Genomic DNA, 27,813 nt, shown 5'->3' with positions numbered 1-27,813 from the left:
TACTGGACCATATTGTTAGTTAGAGGCACTATATTATATAAATAGCACAGTTTGTATTATATAAATACAGTTTAGTGAGTAAACTTGGTGTGTCGGTGCCTCTGTGTTTGGTTGTACCTTTTCATTTTTGTCACATTATTAATAACTGCTTGGCGTGGCATGCAATGCAAAGATTTATTTCGTTGTTGTTCTCCACTCCACTAGTCTCAAGTGTTAAGTCCAAGTCCGAGTCTGAGTCATCAGGGTTTGAGTACGTGTCCGAATCAGAGTCATCGGGGTCCGAGTCCGTGTCATCAGGGTCCGAGTCCGGGTCCGTGTCCAAGTCATCAGGGTCCTATTCCGTGTCCAAGTCATCAGGGTCCGAGTCTGTGTCCGAGTCATCAGGGTCCGAGTCCAAGTCATCAGGGTTGAGTCCAAGTCATCGGGGTCCTAGTCCGTGTCCAAGTCATCAGGGTCCGAGTCCAAGTCATCAGGGTCCGAGTCCAAGTCATTGGGGTCCTAGTCCATGTCCGAGTCCGAGTCATAAGGGTCCGTGTCCGTGATTGAGTCATCAGGGTCCGAGTTCGTGACTGAGTCATTGGGGTCCGAGTCATCAGGATCCGAGTTCGTGTCCAGGTCATCAGGATCAGAGTCCGAGTCCGAGTCATCAGGATCCGAGTCAGTGTCAGAGTCATCAGGGTCTGAGTCCATGTCCGAGTCCGTGTCCCAGTCCAAGTCATCAGGATCCGAGTTTGTAACTGAGTCATCAGGGTCCGAGTTCGAGTCATCAGGATCCGAGTCATCAGGATCCGAGTTCGTGACTGAGTCATCAGGGTCCGTCTCTCAGGTCCAGGTTCAGTCACTGACCTTAGTCCTCAGGTCCGAGTCTCAGGAGTCCGAGTCCGTGACTGAGCTTCAATCAGTGTCCGTAGTCTACAGGTCGAGTCCGAGTTCGAGTCTGAGTCATCAGGGTCCGAGTCCGAGTCATCAGGATCCGAGTCATCATGGTCCGAGTTCGTGACTGAGTCATCAGGGTCCGAGTCCGAGTCATCGGGGTCCGAGTCATCAGGATCCGAGTTAGTGACTGAGTCATCAGGGTCCGAGTCCGAGTCATCAGGATCCGAGTCATCATGGTCCGAGTTCGTGACTGCGTCATCAGGGTCTGAGTCCAAGTCATCGGGGTCCAAGTCATCAGGATCCGAGTTAGTGACTGAGTCATCAGGGTCCGAGTCCGAGTCATCAGGATCCGAGTCATCAGGGTCCGAGTCTTACGTGTTGAGTCTGAGTCCAAGTCTGAGTTATCAGGGTCCGAGTCATCAGGGTCCGAGTTTGTGTCCGAGTCATCAGGGTCCGAGTCATCAGGATCCGAGTTCGTCACTGAGTCATCAGGGTCCAAGTCCGAGTCATCAAGATCCGAGTCATCATGGTCCGAGTTCGTGACTGCGTCATCAGCGTCTGAGTCCAAGTCATCGGGGTCCAAGTCATCAGGATCCGAGTTAGTGACTGAGTCATCAGGGTCCGAGTCCGAGTCATCAGGATCCGATTCATCAGGGTCCGAGTCATCAGGGTCCAAGTCCGAGTCATCAAGGTCCGAGTCATCAGGGTCCGAGTCATCAGGGTCCGAGTCTGAGTCCGAGTCCGAGTCTGAGTCATCAGGATCCGAGGCATCAGGGTCCAAGTCTGAGTCCAAGTTATGGGGGTGTATGCAAATGAGCTCCTCCCACTGCATGCTTTCACGCGATTTGATTGGCTATTGTAATGCTAAGTCAGGTCCACGTATCCTTTATGGTCCAGCACCAGGTCATAGTTTTAACAACTGGGTTACATTTAGGGAGGTTGATCAATAGTCCTAGTTCCGTCATCTGGGGCCTAGTCATAAAAATCCTTACCCGTGTATAGATTTATTCCAAGGGTGACGTCCGAAGTGCGCTACTAACCAGAAGATTAGACGATTCACCATTTAGCTGGCGCATATGGTGCCAGTTAAATATTTAGCTAAATGTTAAATCTTGTAACTAGATTTATAAATTATATCTGAATGTACACATTTTACAGTGTGTATAGAAATGGGCAATGTATTCAATTTATTTTATTATGTGCTGATTTATATCTGAATGTACAATTGAGACAAAATTTTATAAATCTGTACAAAGATTTATAATCGAAAAAAAACGTGGGGGTATCACATATACATATTATATATATATATATCACGTTCAATATTATGAAAACTTAAGGTCCTGTCCGTCAAATATATCTTTTTTATTATTATTTTTTTTTTATATAAATAAAACTACCATATTGTATTATCACTGCAGGAATCAGGTTAAATTACTGTTACTGTCATTGTTACAAGACTGAGATTATGAGGGACACTGTGTTGTGCAAATTGCACAGCATGTATACACACACAAAGTAAAAAATGCAGGGAGGCGATATTTTATAGAATGACAACAATAGTACATTTTTTTGTAAACAAGTCAAGTTAATTTTACAGTCTTCTTGAACCTCTAGTTGAATCTCCTGTGCTTTTGACTTTTCACATCTCTAGTTGCTAACTGTAATGTTCCATCTCAAACAGGGAGTGCATGGGGTGCAGCCTGGATTCCCCTATCTCTGCTACCTGTATTCATTTTCTTAATGATTATGACAACAGTATTTAAATCACTTGACAGATACCTACGATATCTTTTTTCACTGTATGTAATTCCCTCGGTTTTGACAACATAAAGCAGTGCTATGTTAAGCAGAACTAAAGTCAACTGACAAGATTTGAAATGCTACTTTCATGCTTTGAACGTTTTTTTTTAATTCCCAGGCGCCAAGTGGAATTCCATGGCACACTGAAAATGAGAGGAAAATAGGTTGCGAGGTAGTTTTTCACAGCTGTCCATCCTTTTTTCTGTTTTCCTGAGAGTATGCTGTGAATAGAACAATGGAAGATCCCAGCTGTTGAGTCTTCATTTGGACAACTTTGAAGATGGCATCTGTACAGTTCAATCCCATGGCATGCAGAGTCCAGTTGAGCTGGCCGACAATAAAGCCCAGGGGTTCATGCGCAGTGCAACCTAACAGGAAACATCAGTCCTTCAAAGAGGAAGCCATTGTGATGTCTGTTAAACATCAAGAACAAAACTGTACTGCCAGATTTGGCAAATGCACACAATTATGTGTTATGTGTTTGTACAGTACACTTTCATCAAAGCACGTTGTCGACATGTTGGTCAATTGAATTTCCCATGTCTTTTACTTGATGAGGGCTGTCAAAATTATTTCCTGCCATCTCGGCCTGACCCTGTGACAAGAAGAAGTTATGAACCCCTCTGCCACCAGTTCCTTCCCATGCATTTCACACCTACACTATCAAGTTACTTAATTTTGCTTTTAAATATTTTTTCAAGAATGTTCCTTAGACAGTATAGTGTTGTGCAACGCTGTGCCGTTACGGATTCTGTCCCCTGTCGGTGAGATGAGATGAGGTTAAAAGCTATAGATATAAAAATAAATGCACTCTTTTGCATAGTGGTAAAGATGCTCCTTTGACATGTATGTGGCTGTTGGTTCTTGTCCAGCCTTCACCCTGTTAATGTGCATATATACATACATACATACATACATACACACACATATCACCCCAGATAAGGTTTTGGGTCATTGAGTAACTTACTCTCCTATTTTGTATTTTGGGTGAGTAAAATGCAACATTACCTAGTACTTTGTACTTTCAATACATACTGTGCATATGGCTTTCCTTGTTTTCCACCTGAAAAAAAATCCAGCAATGTCTTCTTCGCTCCATGTCATTTAGTCCTTCCTTAATAATATGAATATAATCCAGGAAGTTGCTCCTCTCGGTGTAATTATCCACTGCCTTCACCGAGTCTCTTCCTATTAGCACTAGGCTCTTTAAGTTTCTATAGTTATTTTCTGTAAACCTTCCTTTCTCAGTCTCTCGTGCAAGTGAGTCGATTCAAACAAACTTGAATGAATTTATTTATTTGTATTGAAAACCCAGACTTGGTCATGTGTTTCTGGCAATTCCCAGGCAGTCTACAATTTGCTGTCCCGGCATTTCTATGATCCATTCTCTAGCTACCGCTTGCAGTATATTCACAACTGACCATTGAGACGCTGGGAACCAACGAAGTACAAGAAGCTTGATAACATGCAAACTGAAGCTGTGCAACACAATTTCTATTCTATACATATTTTATTTCAATATCATGTGTAATTCGTATTGTTTCAACATGTAGAACACCCAGTACACAGCGTTGGAGCGCTGCATATATATATAAAACTCAGCGCTCAAACAAGAAGGAGACTTGTGAGAGAAGCCACAGAGAGGCCAACAATCACTTTCAAGGAGCTACAGAGTTCAATGGCTGGGAGTGGAGTAATGGTGCACCAGTCAAACATATCAAGAGCTCTGCATAACACTGGCCTGTATGGGAGGGTGGCAAGAAAGAAGCCGTTACTCAAAAAGTACCATCTGAAAGCATGTCTGGAGTTTGCCAGAAAGCATGAGAGTGACCCAGCTGCGATGTGGGAAAAGGTTTTGTGGTCAGATGAGACCAAGATAGAGCTTTTTGGCCAAAACTCAAAGCGCTATGTGTGGCGCAAACCTAACACTGCCCATGCCTCAAGACACACCATCCCTACAGTAGAGTATGGTGCTGGCAGCATCATGGTGTGGGGATGCTTCTCATCAGCAGGGACTGGGCATCTTGTTACAATTGAAGGAAGAATGGATGGAGCAAAATACAGGAAAATACTGCAACAAAATCTGCTTCAGTCTGCTAAAAAACTGAAGCTTGGGAGGAATTTACCTTTCAGCAGGACAATGATCCCAAGCACAGGGCAACATTGGAGTGGCTCAAGAACAAAAAGGTGAATGTCCTTCAGTGGCCCAGTCAAAGTCCTGATCTCAATCCCATTGAGAATCTGTGGCACTATTTGAAAATTGCGGTCCACAAGCGTCGTCCAACCAACCTGAACAACCTGGAGCAAATCTGCCAAGAAGAATGGACCAAAATCACTCTAACACTATGTGCAATGCTGGTACAAAATTTCAATGTACCATTTGTAATTCAGTAATATGAGAGAATTGGTCAGGGGTCTGAATACTTTTGCAAGGCACTGTATATATATATATATATATATATATATATATATATATATATATATATATATATATATATATATATATATATATATATATATATATATATATGACAGATATATATATTATATATATATATATATATATATAATATATATTACTATATATATATATATCATATATATATAATATATATATATATATATATATATATATATATATATATATATATAATATATATATATTTGCATGGTTTTCCTATGCTGCTGTATATGTACCGCTTGACAATAGCACTGTACTGTAGTACCAATCTCTCCTGCTCTGTTATGTACAACTCTGGTGACTGCTGACTGACAGCAAGATTAGGAAGGTGTATCCACAATGCTGAAACTATACCTACGGGAAAGGTAGCATCGCTAATCGTTGACAAGGTCAGCTGAAGGCTAACATACTCTTAGGAACTCTGAAGATGTATCAGCTATCTGAAAGTACTTTCAATGTGTGACAATCTATATATATAATCTGAATAGATATATATATAATATTATATATAATATATATATATATATATATATGTTATATATAATTACATTCACTATGTTAAATCCATGTTTTATCTTCAAGTATTCAAACCCTCCAATACAACTCTCATCCTGTGTATAAGATACATGACTAAGCAGCCTTCATCCCTTGTATAACATGCACATCTTTTATGCTATCCATCCAAAAACACCACACAATACTATATTACATATACTGTGCACTTCAAACATAGGACACAGATATTCAAAGATAAAAACCATCAATGTGCAATACTTCTTGACCTTGTCTTTGACCTGGGGAACCTAACTGTTTCTGCGATCAGTTACCAAGCTGACGCTGGACGTTAATGCTTGTTTTTTAAAGTAACTCCTAGCTGGTAATGCCCTCTCTTGAGCAGCGATTCGGGCCAGAGGGCTTGCACTGTGACACCCATGTGTCAGTGACATACAGATCAGCATGATTCAAGGTCACGTCAATCAAGTGTTTGTAATCAATGCCTCAGAACAAGACCTAGAAAGCCAAAGGTCTGCTGTGGAATGTGTGAGTGTCTGAGACAGAAGTGCAGGAACTGGCATCATAGCACCAGGTCCTGAGAGACGAGAAAGGCAGCAATGCAGACGGAAAGATTCACTAGCACTGCTTAATGGAGAGCTGAGCAAGATATCAAGCCAGCTGTCTGTGATAATGATGATATGTGTGTGTGTAGAGTGTTATTTATTTATAAGAAAGCTACATGCAGGTATGAGTCTCAATGAGAAGATCTGCTGGCAGAAAATCCTTTTGTTGAACTCATTGAAGCGACTACACTATTGCTACAGTACAAAAGCAGTGTAGGATCTCAGTGTCTGAGAATCAGTTTGAAATGTACTGTAGGACTGGTTCACGCCCACTCTGTGTGACTAAATCAACTCAACGAAATTCATTTTAAATGTATGTGAAGTATTTCTAGTGATTGATGAGTATCCTAATTGTCCTTGGATATATGGTAATTTGTTGTTTTTGAATTCCCTCTCTCGCTCTCTGTGTCACTCTCTCTCCATATATGTAACAGGGTGACCAGCGTCACTTTATTTAGACACGTTTGATTTTGTTATTGTACTATATTTATTTTGATTTAATGTTAGTTAGTTTGCTTTATTTTAACACGTTTATAAAGCATGTGTATTTTGGCTCGTTACTTTGTTGTAGATTTGCACAGATCTCACCGGCACCTTGATGCTCTTCTGTTCTCATCCCCATACGTGCTAATTGAATAATCTGAAGAAGATTCTGACCTACTGGATTTTGTCGTGGATGTGAACCCGGGTTTGTCTGGAGTGGACGCTGGACGCACAGTCAGCAGGAGCAGAGAAGGAATTGGACTTGTTTGTGTTCGGCGGTGGGTTGGGAGAAAAATGAAAGAAAAAGCCGGCAACATTTAAAGCGAGGCTCCTGCTGTGCTTCCCGTCTCCCGGTCTCGTGTGTGTGTGTGTGTGTGTGTGTGTTTAGCTGTTTTAGATTTTAGTATTTTAAAGGCATGGGGATTTTGGAGTGTTGGAGAAGGGGGCGTTTTTAAAGTATCGGTTTTATTGTTGTTTTTAGTAGGCCCCGTCTCCACTGTCTCCACGCCACTGTCTCGAGCAGGTACCCTATATTACCTGGTTGTTTTGCCCTATTTGCCCCATCAGATGCTTTGCTCACTAAATATCTAGGTATCCCTAGATATGTTATCACCCCCTCTCTGCAAAAACACTAACTGTTTTAGTGAGCAAGCCGTACCCCATGAGCAGCAGCACCCCACACACACACACATACATTTTAACAAGGCGAGGAAGTTTCACAATGATGAGTTCACTGGTGTCTTGATTACAATAAAAAGGTATCATTTACTTAATAAGTTAAGTGTTGTTTTATTGTAGTTCCTACGCAGTTTATTATTCCTTGATAAGTTAAAAGAAGAGCAGAAGACTGTGATGACTCAGCTGTTATTAAAATTAACCCTAGTAATTAAAGACCTGCAATGGTGTCTGCCACAGTTCAGTTTGTATAGAACTGACACACCCACTCACATTTAACCTTCAACCAAAATAAAGGCAGCGTAAACAGGTTTGTCTTTTAAAATGGCAAAAACAGAATGTATGTAACCGTGTATTTTATTGTAGACTAGGCAACATTGCCCAGCTGCTTAAAGACAGTGCTAACCATAGCATATAGCAAGGGTACGTGAGGTTAAAAAAAACACAGACTCCTTTTTATTCAAATAGGGCTGCAGTGTCTCTTGAGCTTCTTTACCTTTAGATAAACCCACAGTAGAAGAAGAAGTGAAAAGAAAAAGGCAGGTTAATGTCTGGAGAAAATAAAAGCTCACAGAAAACGTCCCTGATGTGCATGTTAATGGGCAGCACTCACCTCGGGAGTGAGAAAGCAGAGCGCCGTATGCTTGAAGCACGGTGTGTAATTCCTAATAGGTCTCATCACACTTAAGGCGCAGCAAGCTCCATTTGTGGAGCGGCTAAAGCTGCCGGGCAATTTCTAAAGCCCACAGTTTAAAGTTTATTATGATAGAAGCATTTAATGGTAGCCGTCACTGCGGGCCACAGAGTGCTGCCATAAAAATGACCTTTGATGGTTTTACCCCTATGAGGTGGACAGCTTGTTTTCACATTAGCGCTCACTAGCTTCTCTCACACTCTATTATGCTGTCTGAGGCTTGCTTGGCACTGCAGTGAAGTTCAACCGTTGTTATTAGTCCTGAGGTAAGCTGGTGGAAAGAACCCCCCTTCTCCCTGCTAGCTCCCTTTCTTCAGCACACTTTTACTTCAGGGGAGAATGTAGGTAATATTGAAGAAGACAAAGAAGAAGAAACATACATTATAAAACCTAGGATTCCACACCACCACCCCCACCACCCCACACCTCCCCACACTCACTTTTGAAGTTTACGAATAAATAACAACATTTAAAAAGTCGGAAACAATAATAAATAAATAAATAAATACATGCATACACAAATACAACAATAGCTAAAACAAAACAGAAAGTGAATTTCCCTCCAGCTTCCAGGACAGGCAAGGCTCACAATTCTGGGATTAATGACTCAGTGTTTGCTTTTGTCATTTCAGTAGTGTTTGACCAACAGTGGGTGCCCAATTAATGTGATCAAACAACTAATTAACAGACCTGTGCAGCTAAAAAGCAAAACAAGCCGTTTTTTTTTTTCTAAATCTAACACTTAGAAACAAGCTTTCCTGCGGGTGCAGAACACTAGGAATGAATATCAGCCGAAGGTCCCCTCTTATTAGAAGAATGGTTCAGAGGTGACCTGAGACACACCGATAAATATTGGGAGTGTAGAAGCAAAGCTGAATAGGAATGGGTCGGTATACCGTTTTTTTCGTTTTCTGTAGATATTGGGAGTGTAGAAGCAAAGCTGGATAGGGATGGGTCAGTATACCGTTTTTTGTAATTTAGGTACATTATAGTTTTAGGCAATAAAACCGATCATTTCCCAATTCTATTTACCATCAGCTAAACAAAGTATTTATTTATTTATTTTAATTATTTAATGTTATACATTAAAATGTTTTAATAAACTGCAGCACCATGTCATTTGAGCAAATAACAGATCTTAATACTGTTGTAGTATAACATTGAGAGTGCACAACGCTAGGTTTTTTTTTTTAATTATTATTATTATGATTCTCTTCATAAAAAATAAATGTACCAAGTTATTTGGCATAGTAAAATACTCAATACCAAATGTTTAAATCATTCCATGAAAGGAAGTGTGTTTTGTTGGTTTTATTTTCGTGAATTACAGTCATTTAAGCCTTTATTTGATAAGTTGCATGATGTTCTGTATACCGTGATATTAAGGTTACCACGGTATTTTTTTAACGGTTATCATACCGTGCACATTTTATACCAGCCCATCCCTACAGCTGAACACTCTCACTAAAACACACACACACTCTCTAGGTATCAATTTTGGCTGCAAAGTGATAGTCCAGGAGATCTGATGTCAGTGTATTATGTGTTAATCTGGTCCTGCAAATTAATGGAGTTTGTTTTGGGCTTAACAAATTCTGCTTAAGATGTTGTTGTGATCTTGTAAGCTGCTCTATGTGAAGCAACTGTTGATGCAAGATATAACACCAATGTGTACAATCTGAGTAAATTCTCCACATAAACAAAAGAAAGTCTTGACGCCCGTTAATTGGCAATTATATATATATATATATATATATATATATATATATATATATATATATAGATAGATAGATAGATAGATAGATAGATAGATAGATAGATAGATAGATAGATAGATAGATCGATCAGATCTTGATCTCCTTATTTTTTAAAGAAGGAAATCTATTGCAAAAAACAGAAAAACAGAACCAAACAACTAGAATTTTAGACCTGTGTTTTCTCAGTTGTGTGACAACAGTCTGTAAAATACTGTTTACTTCAAGCTGATTCTGAGCTGCTGCACAATGGACACTTTCACTTGGGGCTGTAGTAGTAACATGACATGAGGGTCAAAATACCTACCGAGAAAACAATATCCAATATAAGCTATAGATTGCTGGCAAACAGGAAAATTATATCCATGAGCTGCAAATGATCCAGGGAGTTAAATGTCTCTGTCTCCATTTAAACAGATGATGATTTAATAAAAAAGGAAAAATCGCTGGCAAATCCACTCGAGCCACATGCTTTCCATCGGCTGCTTTGGGAGCTTATAAAAGTAAAGTGAGCTGAATTTTAGACCCTGAAAAAAACCTAATTTAGCCCTTTATTGCTTTTTTTAAATCCTTAAACATTTCATTAATGTTTGCTACCTACTGTACTGGGATTTTACACAAAGCCTTCTCAATAAAGCAAATTGTTACTTGACAAACTCATCTGCCACTATTATCATCAGCTGTTTGTGTTGAACAACAGGAGTTCTGTTGTAATGGCTATACAAATTACTCAGCTGAAAGCCTTTCACCAAAACACTGTTAATCAGCAGTTCTGCTGAAGGTGCTAATTAAAAACAACGGTTCTTCTCTGTTTGCAGCCCTATGCAATGTTCATTTGCAACATTTTCTAGATTTGATTACTGTGTGCGGAATCACAGCTCATGTTTGCTTTGTACTTTCCTAATAAAGATAATAGATAGATAGATAGATAGATAGATAGATAGATAGATAGATAGATAGATAGATAGATAGATAGACTCAATACCATGGTTTAAATAGAAAGGGATAGTAGACTTTTACAACATTAACTATGCAGGAAATTACATCACAAACACATTAATAGACTTAAATAGAAATAAATGAGTGTAGTTACCATGACAGCAAAAGTCTAAAAGTACTCCACCTCTGCTTGTTTCAAGCACACTTTCCCTTAACAATGTTATGGTAAAAATACTGAAACACTGAGAAGTTGAAGTTTGCTCTTTTGAGCAAAAGCTATACACCGGGTGCGTTAAGTAACTGAGCGGCTCAGAGTAAGAATATTTCCGCTCACTCTGATCACAGATTAAATCTGCTCTGCTGCTCTGAGCTGCTCAGGGGGAGCAGAACTGAGCTGCCGTTAAGTGGGTTATTTTACTGAACTGCTCTGAGCTGCTTGCTTACTTAACGCGCCCATTGTATATATTTAAAATGCCATTTCATGGTTATATGCACTTACTGTACAGGATGTATGTTTCTGCATTATAAATCACAACTGAGAAACCAACTAATTATTGTTAAGGGTCTGTCAAAATTGCAGTATCTTATCTTGTGTGTAGATGTCTTCCTGTTCATAGAAGACAAGAAAAACAACACTATGTTTAAAAGTAGTTCTTAAGTACAGTTTTAATGTTCATAATAAGTTAATGCATGGTGTGCTGGGTGTCACTTATTAGAAGACATACTTTTGCACAGTTTGAGCAGGTAGAGCCCAATCAGCACAAAATGACATTCTCCACACCATGTGTTAGCTTGAAGCATGCATCACTATATACATTGGTACAGACTGAGTTCTAATTCAGTGTTCATGGAAGGCCCCTCAGTCCCAGTACTTGATCTGAATTGTGTGGGGTTTGCTACTTCACACAGTACCTTTTACGCAAGATTCCACAAAATCATTTTAGCATCTTGCTGAATTTTTTTAAAACAAGTTTCTTATAAAACTAAAGATTTAGCACACGTTGCTCTAACTCACAGAGCAGCTACAGCAGGTCCTACAGCTGCCTTTTGAAATGCAGACCTGAATCCAGTAAACTGTAACCAGCCTAAACTGTTTACTTCTGCTTCAGCTTGTGCATGATATTTACTTACTGCTGCTAGAGGCAGCTTTGGTCAAAGGATGCTCCAATGAACTACTAGTGTATCGTTCTCTGGACGGTGACAGTGTCCACCATGCCACAACTGACCGTTAAACAATGAAGGGTTATTGTTGAACTTTACTTTCAGTCACACAAGCCATGGACTGTGGAATTGGAGAGAATAAATGCAGAAATTCAGAAGTTGGTCTGTATTCAGAAGTCATTGATATTTGAGTTACCAGTTTGCTTGTCCTAAATGCTGCAGTACTAATAAAGTCATGCCAGATTATGCTCTATGTACTGTAGTTCACTTTTCCCTCTTCAAGGTAAAACCCAGAGTAAGCAATAAAGTATGATGCTTGATTGTGTGTTGGTAATTTTGTGAGGATTAAAAGGTACTCTGATGAAAAGGAACATCTGCTTCATTACAAAACACATCGTCTTAAAAACACAACGGTGGAGCATGAGTGCTTTTAGCAGCAAATGGCCTTCTTCACAAATTACACCTTTGAATTAAGAATATATTTCAGGATGTTTTAAGACGAGGTTGAGTTTTCTTTTCATACATAGTAAGTGTGACCTCACACACCACAAACCCAACACAGCACATCACCATCCCTATTGTGAAGCATAGTGGTGGCACTGTCATGCTGTGGGGATGCTTTTGGTACAGACTTTAGGGAAGCTGTAATTGCTGCCAAAGGTGGTTCTATCAAGTATTGACTCAGGGGGGGTGAATACTTATCTAACCAAGACATTTCAGTTTTTTTTTTTTTTTTTTATTAACTGTTGTTTCACAATAAAAATTCTCTTGCCTCTGCAAAGTGTTGAGTAGGTTGTGTAAATCAAAGGGGAAACATTTCATTTAAATGCATCAAGATTTCAGGCTGTAACACAACAAACTGTGAAAATGTCCAAGGGGTGTGAATACTTACTATAGGCACTGTATATACATCTGTGGCTGGGCTTATTTATCAATTAATTCCCAGCCACAGTCTGCACTGGACATGTGCCGCAGTACATTTTAATTTTTACCTGAGGACGGTTTGTGCATCTCTGAGACACTGGGATTGTAATGTTTGTTTGCTTAACTAATTGGGACCAATTTGTTCTGTGTTACATTTGACACTTCGGGCGCTTGCTCATAATTATCTCAATAAACAATAATGAAGCAACACACAATTTAGATACATAAATAAGTAAATACAACTTCAGCTTACTCAAATACATCATTTCATCATGTGTACTGTAAACTTTCAATCAAGCACAACAGATTAATAAACACCTTCTCCATTCCTGTAGCTGAAATACAAGGATATAAATAATTATCTTAGACACTGACAGCATTTTTCAATTCATTTAAAAATGTACCAGATACAAAACTATATTCAACCATAACGGGAACATTACCGCCTTCTCCACCCTAACAATATTGATGGATCTTTCAGAATAAAGTACAAATAAACCATTCTGAATATCATCTAAGCGCTAGAGTGTGCACACAACATGTGTTTTTTAAAAAACAAATGTTTTAAGTTTAGCAACAGTATTGTATAATCTGTTCCAAGCTCCAGTTTTCTAACTAAACTACATTTCTTTCTGTACCTGTACTGTTGTTTGATTTTATTTTCAGATTGTCAGCAGACTTAATTATGTATTAAAACTCAATTGATTTTTCTCTTTATTTATTATTAGTATTTTTCCTTTAAGACCTCCTTATCCCTGGTTCTAAACAGACAATGCTCTCTCAGCACACCCCCTCTTCTTGACACGGCACACTGAGCCTAATCACACATAATTGGGTGGGAGGGGCAGGGGGCCTGACAAGCCATTGTGTCCAAAGGACAAGTGGTCAAGTTAATGAGACTCTTGTCTGACGCAGGGAGCACACTTTCTGCTAGGAGGGGAGGGGAAAAGCATCCTGTTTAAAATATCAAAGCACGGATCTGGGCCGGTATGTCTCCTGTGTGCAGAATGCACTGGGATTAGCATATTGATATTAAAGCAGAGAGTAGCACCAGTTCAGCAATGTAATACAGGAGATACGAACCTGCAGAGGCTGTGAGAGCTGCTTCCTATACAGTAATAAAACATACCCAGATAGGAACCTGCCGAGGATGTGAGCGCTGCTTCCTATACAATAATGAAACATACCCAGATAAGAACCTGCAGAGGATGTGAGCGCTGCTTCCTATACAATAATGAAACATACCCAGATACGAACCTGCAGAGGCTGTGAGTGCTGCTTCCTATACAATAATGAAACATACCCAGATAAGAACCTGCAGAGGATGTGAGCGCTGCTTCCTATACAATAATGAAACATACCCAGATACGAACCTGCAGAGGCTGTGAGTGCTGCTTCCTATACAATAATGAAACATACCCAGATAAGAATCTGCAGAGGCTGTGAGCGCTGCTTCCTATACAATAATGAAACATACCCAGATAAGAACCTGCAGAGGATGTGAGCGCTGCTTCCTATACAATAATGAAACATACCCAGATACGAACCTGCAGAGGCTGTGAGTGCTGCTTCCTATACAATAATGAAACATACCCAGATAAGAATCTGCAGAGGCTGTGAGCGCTGCTTCCTATACAATAATGAAACATACCCAGATATATGAACATAAGAAAGTTTACAAACGAGAGGAGGCCATTTGGCCCATCTTGATTGTTTGGTTGTTAGTAGCTTATTAATCCCTGAATCTCATCAAGCAGCTTCTTGAAGGATTCCAGGGTGTCAGCTTCAACAACATTACTGGGGAGTTGGTTCCAGACCTTCACAATTCGCTGTCGTAAAAAAGTGCCTCCTATTTTCTGTTCTGAAATCCCCTTTGTCTAATCTCCATTTGTGAACCCTTGGTCCTTGTTTCTTTTTTCTGGTCGAAAAAGTCCCTTGAGTCGACATTGTCAATACCTTTTAGGATTTTTAATTCTTGAATCAGGACTCTGTGTAGTCTTCTTTGTTCAAGACTGAATAGATTCAATTATTTTAGCCTGTCTGCATATGACATGCCTTTTAAACCCGGAATAATTCTGACCACTCTTCTTTGCACTCTTTCTAGAGCAGCAAAATCCTTTTTGTAGCAAGATGACCACAATATTCTAGATTGGGTCTTACTAATGCATTGTAAAGTTTTAACATTACTTCCCTTACTTTAAATTCAATACTTTTCACAATATATCCAAGCATCTTGCTGGCCTTTTTTTACAACTTCCCCACATTTTTCTAGATGAAGACATTTCTGAGTCAACATAAACTTCTACGTCTTTTTTATAGATTCCTTCAATTTCAGTATCTCCCTGTGACAGGGCAAGCAGCCCAGTACATTTAGTTGTTTATTTTTAGAATCAGGAGATGGTCACCTGTATAAATGCCGGCAGCTCTCTGCACTCCGGGTGGGGTGTTCCAAAGGCAGAACGAGAGAGGAGAGAGAAGAGAAAACGAAACTAAAAACGCTTAAAGGATCCTTGAAGGCTACTGCCCAGCCGGACCTTAACAGTTATTATTGTGTTTGTGATTTGTTTTTGTTTATCTCTTTTATTTTTGTGCTCTGTGAGCAGTTTCTTTTGTTTGAATATTTTTTCTGTTGAAACTGCAGATACCTTTGTTGTTCTTCATTCTTCTGGTCTGATGTCACCGCAACGCCATTTCCTGCCACACTCCCATATGATATTTATAATCTGCATTTTTATTGCCTGCATGCAGTATCTGCACTGTTCTCTGTTAAATGTCATTTGCCATGTGTCTGCCTAGTTCTGAATAATGTCTAGATCATTTTGAATGACCTTTGCTGCTGCAGCAGTGTTTGCCACTCCTCCTACTTTTGTGTCATCTGCAAGTTTGCTTACTTACCAGAATATAAGTCATTAATGTAGATTAGGAAGAGCAGAGGACCTAATACTGATCCCTGTGGTACTCCACTGGTTACCTTGCTCCATTTTGAGGTTTCTCCTCTAATCAGTACTTTCTGTTTTCTAACCATTCCCTAATCCATGTGCATGCATTTCCTTGAATCCCTACTCCTAGTCCCTTTAACACTTCTGCCTCGGTTATACTAAAGTTATTTAAAACTGGATAGGAACAGGTTGACATCTGGCGCATGTTGTCCGTATCTTCCTTTGTAAAAACTTGTGAAAAGTAATCATTTAATATATTTGCTTTTTTTTTTTCATTTATGATTTTGCCATTTGTATCTCTTAGACATTCAACCTCCTCTTTGAGTGTTCTCTAGCTGTTGTAATATTGGAAAAACTTTTTGGAATTTGTTTTAGCCCCCTTACCAATGTTCATTTATATCTCTTTCTTTCTAATTTCCTTTTTGACTTGCGTTTGCAGTTCCAAGTACTCTTTCTCTGTACTTTGATTTTCAAACCATTTAAACGCTCTGTAAAGTGCCTTGTTTCGCTGAATATATATATATTTTTTTTATTGATCTATTAAACCATTTCAGCCATTTTGTTTTAGATTTAGATTTGTCTACTTCTGGGATGTAATTGTTTTGTGCCTCTAGTACTACATTTTTAAAAAACAGCCATCCTTTTCTGTGGATGTTTTCTTTATTTTACTCCAATCTACTTCTGTTAGTCTCTGTTTCATACCTTTATTGTTTGCCTTTCTAAATGGTAAACCTTAGCTTTAGTCATTACTTTTTGGGGTTTTAAAAACCACTTCAAATGAGACCATGTTGTGGTCTGAATTTGCCAGTGTTTTTCAAATCTCTGTTTTAGTTATTCTATCTTTTGAAAATAGTAAATCAAGACATGTCTCCCGTCTAGTCGGTGCCTTGACAAATTGTGTTAAGAAGCAGTCATTTGTCATTTCCACCATTTCAATTTCATCCGTCGTGCCCCCATTGGGTGTTCCCATTTTATATGGGGGAAGTTGAAATCTCCCATTAGTATGGCTTCTCCTTTGCTACATGCATTTCTAATGTCATTGTATAACAGATTATTTTGCTCGGCGTCTGAATTTGGAGGTCTATAGCATGCTCCTATTATTATGCCCTTTGAATTTTTGTCCATTCATGTACGGTATCCATAGTATCCTATCATATGTGTTCTCTATGATTGTCTATTGTTGTCTCCACCTAGATCACTACACCCCATGTTAAATACACTACACTTGATTCTCCTGTGAGCTTATGGTGCAATGCAAATATGCTTCCCCACGTCACTTCCTCACAGAAACAAATAGTGATGTAGCAGAAACAACAATAGGGAATGACATAGAACACATCAAACATGATATCAAACAGGTAAGGGATGAAACAGAAGGAACAGATGGTATAAAGTAATAATTGAAATGCTCTATACAGGTATTTAAAAAACAAAAAGTAATTTGCCTAAATATTTATATTGTATTGGACAGTAACAAGGACACTGGACCTGAGTCTGTGTTCCTGATCATAGTCTTTTTGGTGAACATGTGTGTAAGCATATTTTGTACGTTGCACATTTAAATGACATTGATTAAATGAATACTTTTACTATATCACTTGATTGAGGGCCCTGTAAAACACTATCCAAACAGATATCCAAAACAAAATTACAATACTTGATATACCAAAATTTTGATTCTAAAGCTGAGACATTGAAGTCGCTTTTTCAGGACCAGTGGCTTGAAACATGGTTCCAGGAGGCGTAGTTTGAGGCAGCTTTGCTGTATCAAACCCAAGTCTCCCCTGGTGTGCCATTCAGTGACCTGAACCCTTGTCTCCTGAAACCAAGTTCCATTCCAGAAGTTGGCTTTGTGTTCCCTCACCTTTACCAGTATGTTTCACAATAAGGTGCCTTCTTTCCAAACAAAAACAACAAAACACACAAAGTAGTAAAGCAACACATCTTCAGAAAGTTCAAGAGGTTCTTTAATGCAGTTATTAAAATATATATATATATATATATATATATATATATATATATATATATATATATATATATATATATATATATATATATATATATATATAGTATATATATATATATAGTACACATGTTTAAAAAATATGTCCGTGTAAAAGTTTATTATTATTATTATTGTTATTAGTGAAAAGCACAGGTTTATAAAGATCTCTTAAAAGGAACAAGGTAAACCACCCAGCACAAGAAAGGGAGGGCAATGATTGTTCTACAAGTCAAAGAGGAGATGTGATTGCACACTTTAAATAGGTAAGGGTTGAACAGTTGAGAAACAGTCTTTGAACTTACAAGAAGCTAGTCTTTGAACCTGAAAGAGAAAAGAACATCAAACCCAACTGTCAAATCTCAACCTGTGATTTCTTTGATTTCTTTTAAAATACGTTGGATGTATGCTTAAAGACTAACCCTAATTATCCTATGAATTGATGTTATTGAACGTTTCGTTGGTGTTGTTTCAGTTAGTTTTTCTATAAAACCAATATTTTGCACATTTAAATGACACTGACTGAATGAATATTTTTACTATAGCACCCCTGAAAGAGTTGGATATCCAGAACAAATTTTCTCCATACTTGATTTGACCAGGATTTTGATTCTGAAGCTGAGGGAACATGAAGCCATATTTTCACGAACTGTGGCTTGAAATCTAATCTAGGAGACCGGGAGACCTAGTTTGAGGCAGCTTTGCTGTATCAAACCCCAAGTCTCTCCTGGTGTGTCATGCAGTGGCCTGAAACCTAGTCTCCTGAAACCAAGTTCCAAGCCACAAAGTGGCTTCGTTGTTGTTCCTCAGCTTTAGAAGCCTTGGCCGTGGGGTTTAAGTGCAACAACTATTTATCTATTTAAAAAAAAAATAATAATAATAATATTTTTTTTTTTTTTTTTTTTTTTAAAAAAAACTAAACAATCTTAACTGAAATAAATGTCCCATAGGTATGTTTACAGTGTTGACGGGCTTACTAGAGGCATATTGGCAGGTCAGGACACAGAGGTATGCTGTTGTTGTCAATGTAAACGGCTGGATTCAGGTCTGCTTGCGGGGCGGGTCTGTCGCGGGCGTCCCTTTGGTCAGTATCAGCAGCACTGGGTAGTGGATATTCTCATCATAGATCTCCTTCTCCTCCCTCTTCATCTGAAATGAAAACATGGAAATGTTTTAGATTCACAAAAGCTTTTTACTTCAAAGCATTACTAGCACTATAATTTTTTTGTTTTGTTTTTACCTAAATTAAATTCCAAAAAGAAACAACTTAAAGATTAAGTAGTGGGGTTCCGAAAAATACAGCGTCCCACATCCCCACGTGATGCTACATCTGTTTAAATACAGCCTTCCACATCCCCGCGTGCTGCTACAACTGTTTAAATATAGCGTCCCACATCCCCACGTGATGCTACAACTGTTTAAATATAGCGTCCCACATCCCCGCGTGCTGCTACAACTGTTTAAATATAGCGTCCCACATCCCCACGTGATGCTACAACTGTTTAAATATAGCGTCCCACATCCCCGCGTGCTGCTACAACTGTTTAAATATAGCGTCCCACATCCACACGTGATGCTACAACTGTTTAAATATAGCGTCCCACATCCCCACGTGATGCTACAACTGTTTAAATACAGCCTTCCACATCCCCGCGTGCTGCTACAACTGTTTAAATATAGCGTCCCACATCCCCGCGTGCTGCTACAACTGTTTAAATATAGCGTCCCACATCCACACGTGATGCTACAACTGTTTAAATATAGCGTCCCACATCCCCGCGTGCTGCTACAACTGTTTAAATATAGCGTCCCACATCCCCACGTGCTGCTACAACTGTTTAAATATAGCGTCCCACATCCCCGCGTGCTGCTACAACCCAGCGTCCCACATCCACACGTGATGCTACAACTGTTTAAATATAGCGTCCCACATCCCCACGTGATGCTACAACTGTTTAAATACAGCGTCCCACATCCCCGCGTGCTGCTACAACTGTTTAAATATAGCGTCCCACATCCCCACGTGCTGCTACAACTGTTTAAATATAGCGTCCCACATCCCCACGTGCTGCTACAACTGTTTAAATATAGCGTCCCACATCCACACGTGCTGCTACAACTGTTTAAATATAGCGTCCCACATCCCCACGTGATGCTACAACTGTTTAAATATAGCGTCCCACGCCCCCCACGTGACGTTACAACTGTTTAAATATAGCGTCCCGCGTTCCACGCCCCCACGTGATGCTACAACTGTTTAAATATAGCGTCCCACGCCCCCGCGTGATGCTACAACTGTTTAAATATAGCGTCCCACGCCCCCGCGTGATGCTACAACTGTTTAAATATAGCGTCCCACGCCCCCACGTGATGCTACAACTGTTTAAATATAGCGTCCCACGCCCCCCACGTGATGCTACAACTGTTTAAATATAGCGTCCCACGCCCCCCACGTGATGCTACAACTGTTTATCCCACATCCCCACGTGATGCTACAACTGTTTAAATATAGCGTCCCACGCCCCCACGTGATGCTACAACTGTTTAAATATAGCGTAAGGTAAGACAACCATTAAATGTATTTATCTAAATGCTAGAAGTATCAGAAACAAAATTCTAGAACTTGAAGCTACTGCACTAACAGGTAACTATGATGTGATAGGTGTTACAGAAACGTGGTTATCTGAGAGTGATGGGGACGAATATAATATTTGTGGGTATACACTGTATAGGAAAGACAGGCAGGACAGACGAGGAGGAGGGGTAGCGCTATACATAAGAAACAGTCTTGAAGCCCAGGTGTTAAACCTGGACAAAGAAAATAAAACCGAATCAATATGGGTCAGAATAACAGACAAAAATTCAAAAGGCATAATAATAGGAGCATGCTATAGACCGCCAGATTCAGACGGTGAGCACAATAATCTGTTATACAATGACATTAGAAATGTGTGTAGCAAAGGAGAAGCCATACTAATGGGGGATTTCAACTTCCCCCAAATAAAATGGGAAAACCCGGTCGGTAGCGCGAAGGATGAAATAGAAATGGTGGAAATGACAAATGACTGCTTCCTAACACAATTTGTGAAGGCACCCACTAGAGGGGAGGCATGCCTTGATTTAGTCTTTTCAAATAACGAAGATAGAATAACTAAAACAGAGGTCAGAGAACCACTGGCAAACTCAGACCACAACATGGTCTCATTTGAAGTGTTTTTTAAATCCTCAAAAGTAAAGACTAAAGCTAAGGTTTACAATTTTAGAAAAGCAAACTATGAAGGTATGAAACAGAGACTAACAGAAGTAGATTGGAGTAAAATAGAGAAAACACCCACAGAAGAAGGATGGTTGTTCTTCAAAAATGTAGTACTAGAGGCGCAAAACAATTATATCCCTAAAGTAGACAAATCTAAATGTAAAACTAAATTGCCAAAATGGTTTAATAGATCAATTAAAAAAAATATTCAGCGAAAAAAGGCACTTTACAGAGCATTAAAAAAGGACCAAAAAGAAAGTACGCAGAAAGAGTACACGGAACTGCAAACGCAAGTCAAAAAGGAAGTTAGAAAGGCCAAGAGAGAAATAGAAATGAACATTGCTAAGGGAGCTAAAACCAATTCCAAAATGTTTTTCCAATATTACAACAGCAAGAGAACATTCAAAGAGGAGATTAAATGTTTAAGAGATACAAATGGCAAAATCATAGAGGAAGAAAAAAAAATAGCAAATATGTTAAATGATTACTTTTCACAAGTTTTTACAAAAGAAGATACTGACAACATGCCCCACATGTCATCCAGTTCCTATCCAGTTTTAAATAACTTTAGCATAACTGAGGCAGAAGTGTTAAAGGGACTAGGAGCTCTTAAAATAAACAAATCCCCTGGGCCGGATGAGATCCTCCCAGTAGTACTCAAAGAAATGAAAGAAGTAATTTACAAACCGCTAACCAAGATCATGCAGCAGTCTCTTGACACAGGGGTGGTACCGACAGACTGGAAAATTGCAAACGTAATACCGATCCACAAAAAGGGAAACAAAACTGAACCAGGTAACTACAGACCAGTAAGCCTGACTTCTATTATATGCAAACTTATGGAAACTATAATAAGATCCAAAATGGAAAATTACCTATATGGTAACAGGGTCCTGGGAGACAGTCAACATGGTTTTAGGAAAGGGAGATCGTGCCTAACTAACTTGCTTGATTTTTTTTGAGGATGCAACATCGATAATGGATAATTGCAAAGCATATGACATGGTTTATTTAGATTTCCAGAAAGCTTTTGACAAAGTCCCGCACAAAAGATTAATTCTCAAACTGAACGCAGTTGGGATTCAAGGAAACACATGTACATGGATTAGGGAGTGGTTAACATGTAGAAAACAGAAAGTACTGATTAGAGGAAAAACCTCAGAATGGAGTGTGGTAACCAGCGGTGTACCACAGGGATCAGTATTAGGTCCTCTGCTATTCCTAATCTACATTAATGATTTAGATTCTGGTATAGTAAGCAAACTTGTTAAATTTGCAGACGACACAAAAGTAGGAGGAGTGGCAAACACTGTTGCAGCAGCAAAGGTCATTCAAAATGATCTAGACAAGATTCAGAACTGGGCAGACACATGGCAAATGACATTTAATAGAGAAAAGTGTAAGGTACTGCACGCAGGAAATAAAAATGTACATTATAAATATCATATGGGAGATATTGAAATTGGAGAAGGAATCTATGAAAAAGACCAAGGAGTTTTTGTTGACTCAGAAATGTCTTCATCTAGGCAATGTGGGGAAGCTATAAAAAAGGCTAACAAGATGCTCGGATACATTGTGAAAAGTGTTGAATTTAAATCAAGGGAAGTAATGTTAAAACTGTACAATGCACTTGTAAGACCTCATCTTGAATATTGTGTGCAGTTCTGGTCACCTCGCTATAAAAAAGATATTGCTGCTCTAGAAAGAGTGCAAAGAAGAGCGACCAGAATTATTCCGGGCTTAAAAGGCATGTCATATGCAGACAGGCTAAAAGAATTGAATCTGTTCAGTCTTGAACAAAGAAGACTACGTGGCGACCTAATTCAAGCATTCAAAATTCTAAAAGGTATTGACAGTGTCGACGCAAGGGACTTTTTCAGCCTGAAAAAAGAAACAAGGACCAGGGGTCACAAATGGAGTTTAGAAAAAGGGGCATTCAGAACAGAAAATAGGAGACACTTTTTTACACAGAGAATTGTGAGGGTCTGGAATCAACTCCCCAGTAATGTTGTTGAAGCTGACACCCTGGGATCCTTCAAGAAGCTGCTTGATGAGATTTTAGGATCAATAAGCTACTAACAACCAAACGAGCAAGATGGGCCGAATGGCCTCCTCTCGTTTGTAAACTTTCTTATGTTCTTATGTTCTTAAATATAGCGTCCCACATCCCCACGTGATGCTACAACTGTTTAAATATAGCGTCCCACGCCCCCACGTGATGCTACAACTGTTTAAATATAGCGTCCCACATCCCCACGTGACGTTACAACTGTTTAAATAATGCACCTGTGATTTTTCTTTTCAACTTTAACATCCTGACAACTTTTTACACTTAGAACTTTAAAACATGTTTCAAAGCTCTTTTCAAAAAGGCTGCTCTGGTGCACTGGGGTTTGAGATCAGTCCTCAATCACTGCAGGAAGAGCGATTAAAAAAAAAACCTTAACAAGTGCTCTTTTTTCTGGTTTTAATTGTCAGTGCACTAGACTGGCCGTTTTGAAAAGAGCTTTGAAACAGACTTTAAAGTTGGAAGTCTAAAACGTTGTCAGGATGTTAACAATGAAAAGAAAAACTCAGGAATGTATAGCGCTAGATCTATAATTGTCAGAACCCTGCTACTTACTCTTTAGGGCCACTGCACACCGGATCAATTCTTTTACATCGGTTACAATTCTAAAACTAAGAAAGAACAGTGGCTACAATTCTAAAACTAGACAACCGAAAAGAACTGAAAGTAGGTAGAAAAAAACTAGCTAGATTCCATATGGAAAAAAAACCATCATAAACATATAAGTAAAACAACCAACCAACAAACACTGTAGTACACTAGCATAGTTTAAACCCTAGATTATGCTATGTCTCTGCAAGAAGTGTGTGGGGGTGTACTGTACTGCTTCATAAAAATCTTCATAAAAAACCTTTACAAGTGCATCATGTCTCTCTTTCTGGGCTGCTATCTACTGTAATGCATGCCAGTCCAGGTACAGTATGCAGTGTCGCGATGGCAGTGAGTGTTTCTTACAAGGTCATGCTGTAGGTGTTCGGAAGGCAACCTGAATAAAAAGCCCTGAAAAATAAAAGGGATCTTTGTGTTTCTTACTCTTTGTCAGACACGTTGAGGTTGAGAGATACAACTATCAATAACAAAAAATAAAACACAGTAGCGGGGGGGGGGGGTTTGTGATAAAGTCACGAGTGGTTGTAAAACTGGATAGATCAAGAAGCTAGCCTAGTCAGGTTATCGCGGTCCAGTATAATGTAGCTCTCTGGGAAATCTAACAGCACTGCTCCTCGTTATTTCACCAGCTACCTGCTTTTATTTATTGGCTTGTTGCAGCAGCAGAGGTGATTGCCAAGCTGGCAGTCTTTGATTTGTACTCTCACCTGAAATAGTCAACAGCACCAGCGCGACAGACATCAGCAAGCATCGCTACTGCGTTATTAGAAGGAGACAACCTCCAATAAAAGGGAAATCCAATCTAAATGTTCTGACCTTTGTTATCTTACCCAACAACCCCTCTAGACATTATTCCAACCCATGACCTCTTAAACCAGAGGGCAGAGATGTTACCAAATACCCGATGTTATCTGGATACCCGATTCTAGACGCATCCTGTTTATATTATCTGGATACCCGATTCTAGACACATTCTGTTATATTATCTGGATACCCGATTCTAGACACATCCTGTTTATATTATCTGGATACCTGATTCTAGACACATCCTGTTTATATTATTCGGATACCTGATTCTAGACAGACACCCCGTTTATATTACAATTCAACCCATCATTTAATAAAAGAAGGGAAAAATTCAAAGCAAGCAAGAGGTGAAAAGTTTAACAGGCAAAGCTTTTCCTCCTGATCAGTGACTGGTAATCGTCTTCACGGGAGGCTGACTAAATCTGTATTATTTTTACTTGCGGTGCTGCCAAGATTCAAGTCATTTATTTAATTCTTGTTTTTTTTCCTCAGGACCTTCTCCTGAAAAATTCACGCTACAAAAAGTGAAGCAGGGTAAAGAGCTCCCTGTTGAATTCAACCAGGCGGCTGCACTGGATGATCCACACAAGGGGTTAATGCGCAGGGCAAAATTAAAATTCATGAATCTCTTCACAACCATTTGTGTAACAAGATTAAGATGGGCCAGCAGAAAATAGCTGCATTATCAGGCTTCTTCCAGTTCTCCAGCTGGTTCCGCTCTATTCCAAAACAGTAGGGATAAGAGGATAACATGCAGCCTTGAGGAAGAATAAGAAAGCTGCCTCTCTCTGCTTGTAGAGAAGGGCTCATCCCAGAGGGCAGGGGACCACAGGGCCTGTATGAACAAAAAAGGGGGCGGGCAACACACCACAGTACATGTCAAAGCTGCAGGTCTGCCAAAACCACCACACCAAGCACTGCACACCTGTTCCAGTGGAGAGTACAAAAAAACAAAAGAAAATGTAATGGGCAAAAAAAAAAAATATTATCCCAAACTGCTTCGCAATTGTATTAGAGGCTAATTCCTTGAATGGGTAAAGATATCTTTTTGACTAATTGGTAAAATAGTGAGTTATGTGTTGATCAAAAACTTTTCAGCTTAAATATATTGTAACAATGTTACAAATTTTTTTCTGGAGCATTTATGGTAAACACACTTTACAAAAGAAATCAGTTTAAATCAATGGGTTTGTACATTCAAGAATACCCTGCTGACATCTTTACTTGATTGCACAACACAAAGAAACCTTACACACTTCCCCTTTATGTGCCAGTATTTATCTTAATCTAAATAGTGCTGCTGGTGGTACAAATATCTAAGGATGGTGTATTAAATATGGAGCAAATTCATCTCATAGCAGGATATTATAACCTGTCATATCTGTTTTCTGTCTATTATGTGTTTTGTAGACAAAGTAGCAGAAGGGTGACAATGGGTTCTCAAGTCGAAGTACAGTGGGGTCCCCATGCTGTGAAAGCTTGAGTAACATACTTGGCCACAGTGGAAGTGGCACTCACCAACCCATCTGGCCAGGGTGGTAAGTTATGGCCAACCCCCCCATGATGAAAGCACAGACAAAAAACATGGCCCTCGTTCCCCGGAGGCTGGATTTCCGCAGACCAAGGCAGCGGCTGGTTAGGCATGAAGGCAGAGGGTGCTAACAATCACCGGGTTATGATTGGAGGCTGCCACAGAACACTGACCCTGGCCACGTACAACTGCAGATCTCTTTCAGGTGAAGCAAGACTTCAAGAGTTGGAGAAGAACTTGAAAGAATCAAGTGGGACATCATAGGACTAAGCAAAATACGGCAAAAAGACTAAGGACGACTAGAAGCCAAGAGTGGACATCTTCTCTTCTACCGAGGTGCGACAGGTGGACGAAAACAAGGGGTTGGATTCATTGTCTACAAGAGAATCAAGAATAAAGTAGTAGAGATTGACAGTGTGTCAGAGAGGTCCGCAAGACTGATAGTGAAAGTTTCAAGGAAGTATGAACTTCAGGTCATCCAAGTACATGCACCAACAACAAGCTATTTGGATAAAGAAATTGAAGATTTTTATGAATAAAAGAACAACACAAAATTGCCACTATAAGTTCACTATTGGTGACTGCAACGCCAAAATAGGATCCCAGCAACAAGACGAGAATTCGGTCAGCAAATTTGTATATGGCAACAGGAACGAAAGGGGCGACAGACAAGTCAAATTTGCAGAGAACAAGAACTTATTCATCATGAACACCTTCTTCCAGAAGAAACCCATCAGGAAATGGCATGGAGATGACCCAGCGGAGTGAAGAATGTAAATGACTATAGACTCACAACAAGAAGCACACCGTAAAGATGTCTCGATATTAAACACTTTTAGCACAGGAAGTGACCACAAACTTGTAAGATGCAAAATACGCCTAAACGCAGCACTGGAGAGAGCGAAACTCATGATGAAGAAATCCAACACAATCAACACAGAAATGCTCCAGAAGCAAAGCCTGGTGTTTCAACTAGAACTGAACAATAGATTCAGTGCTCTTCAAGATCTGCAAAAAGACGAAGCAATCTTGATAAACAAAGTATATGACGAAGTGAGGCAAGTAATTGCAGAAACAACAAAAAAAAACATCACTGGAACACAGAATGCAAAATACGACCAGAAGATCATGCAAGAGACAAAAGACCTCGAAGAAAAGAAGGGAAATGAAACAAAGTAACTCTGAAGTCAAAGATTGAATACATTGAGCTCTGCAAGTAAGAAAGTGCATTACAGAAGATACATGATCATTCAATTGTAGGCTGACAGAGAGAACTACTGAAAACAACCAAAGCTGATGAAAGCAAAACAAAGACTATTTAATGTAGAAGATGAAGACTTTTACAGAAAATTATATCAAGATGTAAAGAGCAACGTGGCAGATGACGAAGATGAGACAGAAAAAACGCAACACGAGGAAGAAGTTTCAGATGTTCTACTGGAAGAAGTAAACATGCTATCTAAGATGTGAAGACAGGAAAGGCACCCGGGGAAGATGTTATAATGATTGATATCGTGAAAGAAGGAGGTGAAGAACTGAGAAAAACAGTACAGAGATTGTATTAAGCAAAAGAAAGGGCAAAATGACTGGAGCAACGCATCAGTGACACTGTACATGAGAAACGCATCAGTGATACTGTACCTGAGCAACACATCAGTGATACTGTACCTGAGCAACGCATCAGTGATACTGTACCTGAGAAACACATCAGTG

General features: G+C 39.4%; 1 protein-coding gene across 1 annotated transcript in view; it reads right to left on the bottom strand.

The window, feature by feature from the left end:
• Positions 1–17,986: 17,986 nt before the first annotated feature.
• Positions 17,987–27,813, bottom strand: part of camkmt (calmodulin-lysine N-methyltransferase) — a 186,522-nt gene continuing 176,695 nt past the window's right edge. The window contains exon 11 of the mRNA XM_041251730.1: positions 17,987–18,978. Within this exon, the coding sequence (XP_041107664.1) occupies positions 18,871–18,978 (108 nt within the window). The 3' untranslated portion in view covers positions 17,987–18,870. The remainder of the gene's footprint in view (positions 18,979–27,813) is intronic.

The sequence above is a fragment of the Polyodon spathula genome, chromosome 6 (genome assembly GCF_017654505.1).
Source record: "Polyodon spathula isolate WHYD16114869_AA chromosome 6, ASM1765450v1, whole genome shotgun sequence".
Lineage (NCBI taxonomy): Eukaryota > Metazoa > Chordata > Actinopteri > Acipenseriformes > Polyodontidae > Polyodon > Polyodon spathula.
Note: the sequence above shows the minus strand (reverse complement) of the source record. Positions and strands in the feature narration are given on the sequence as shown.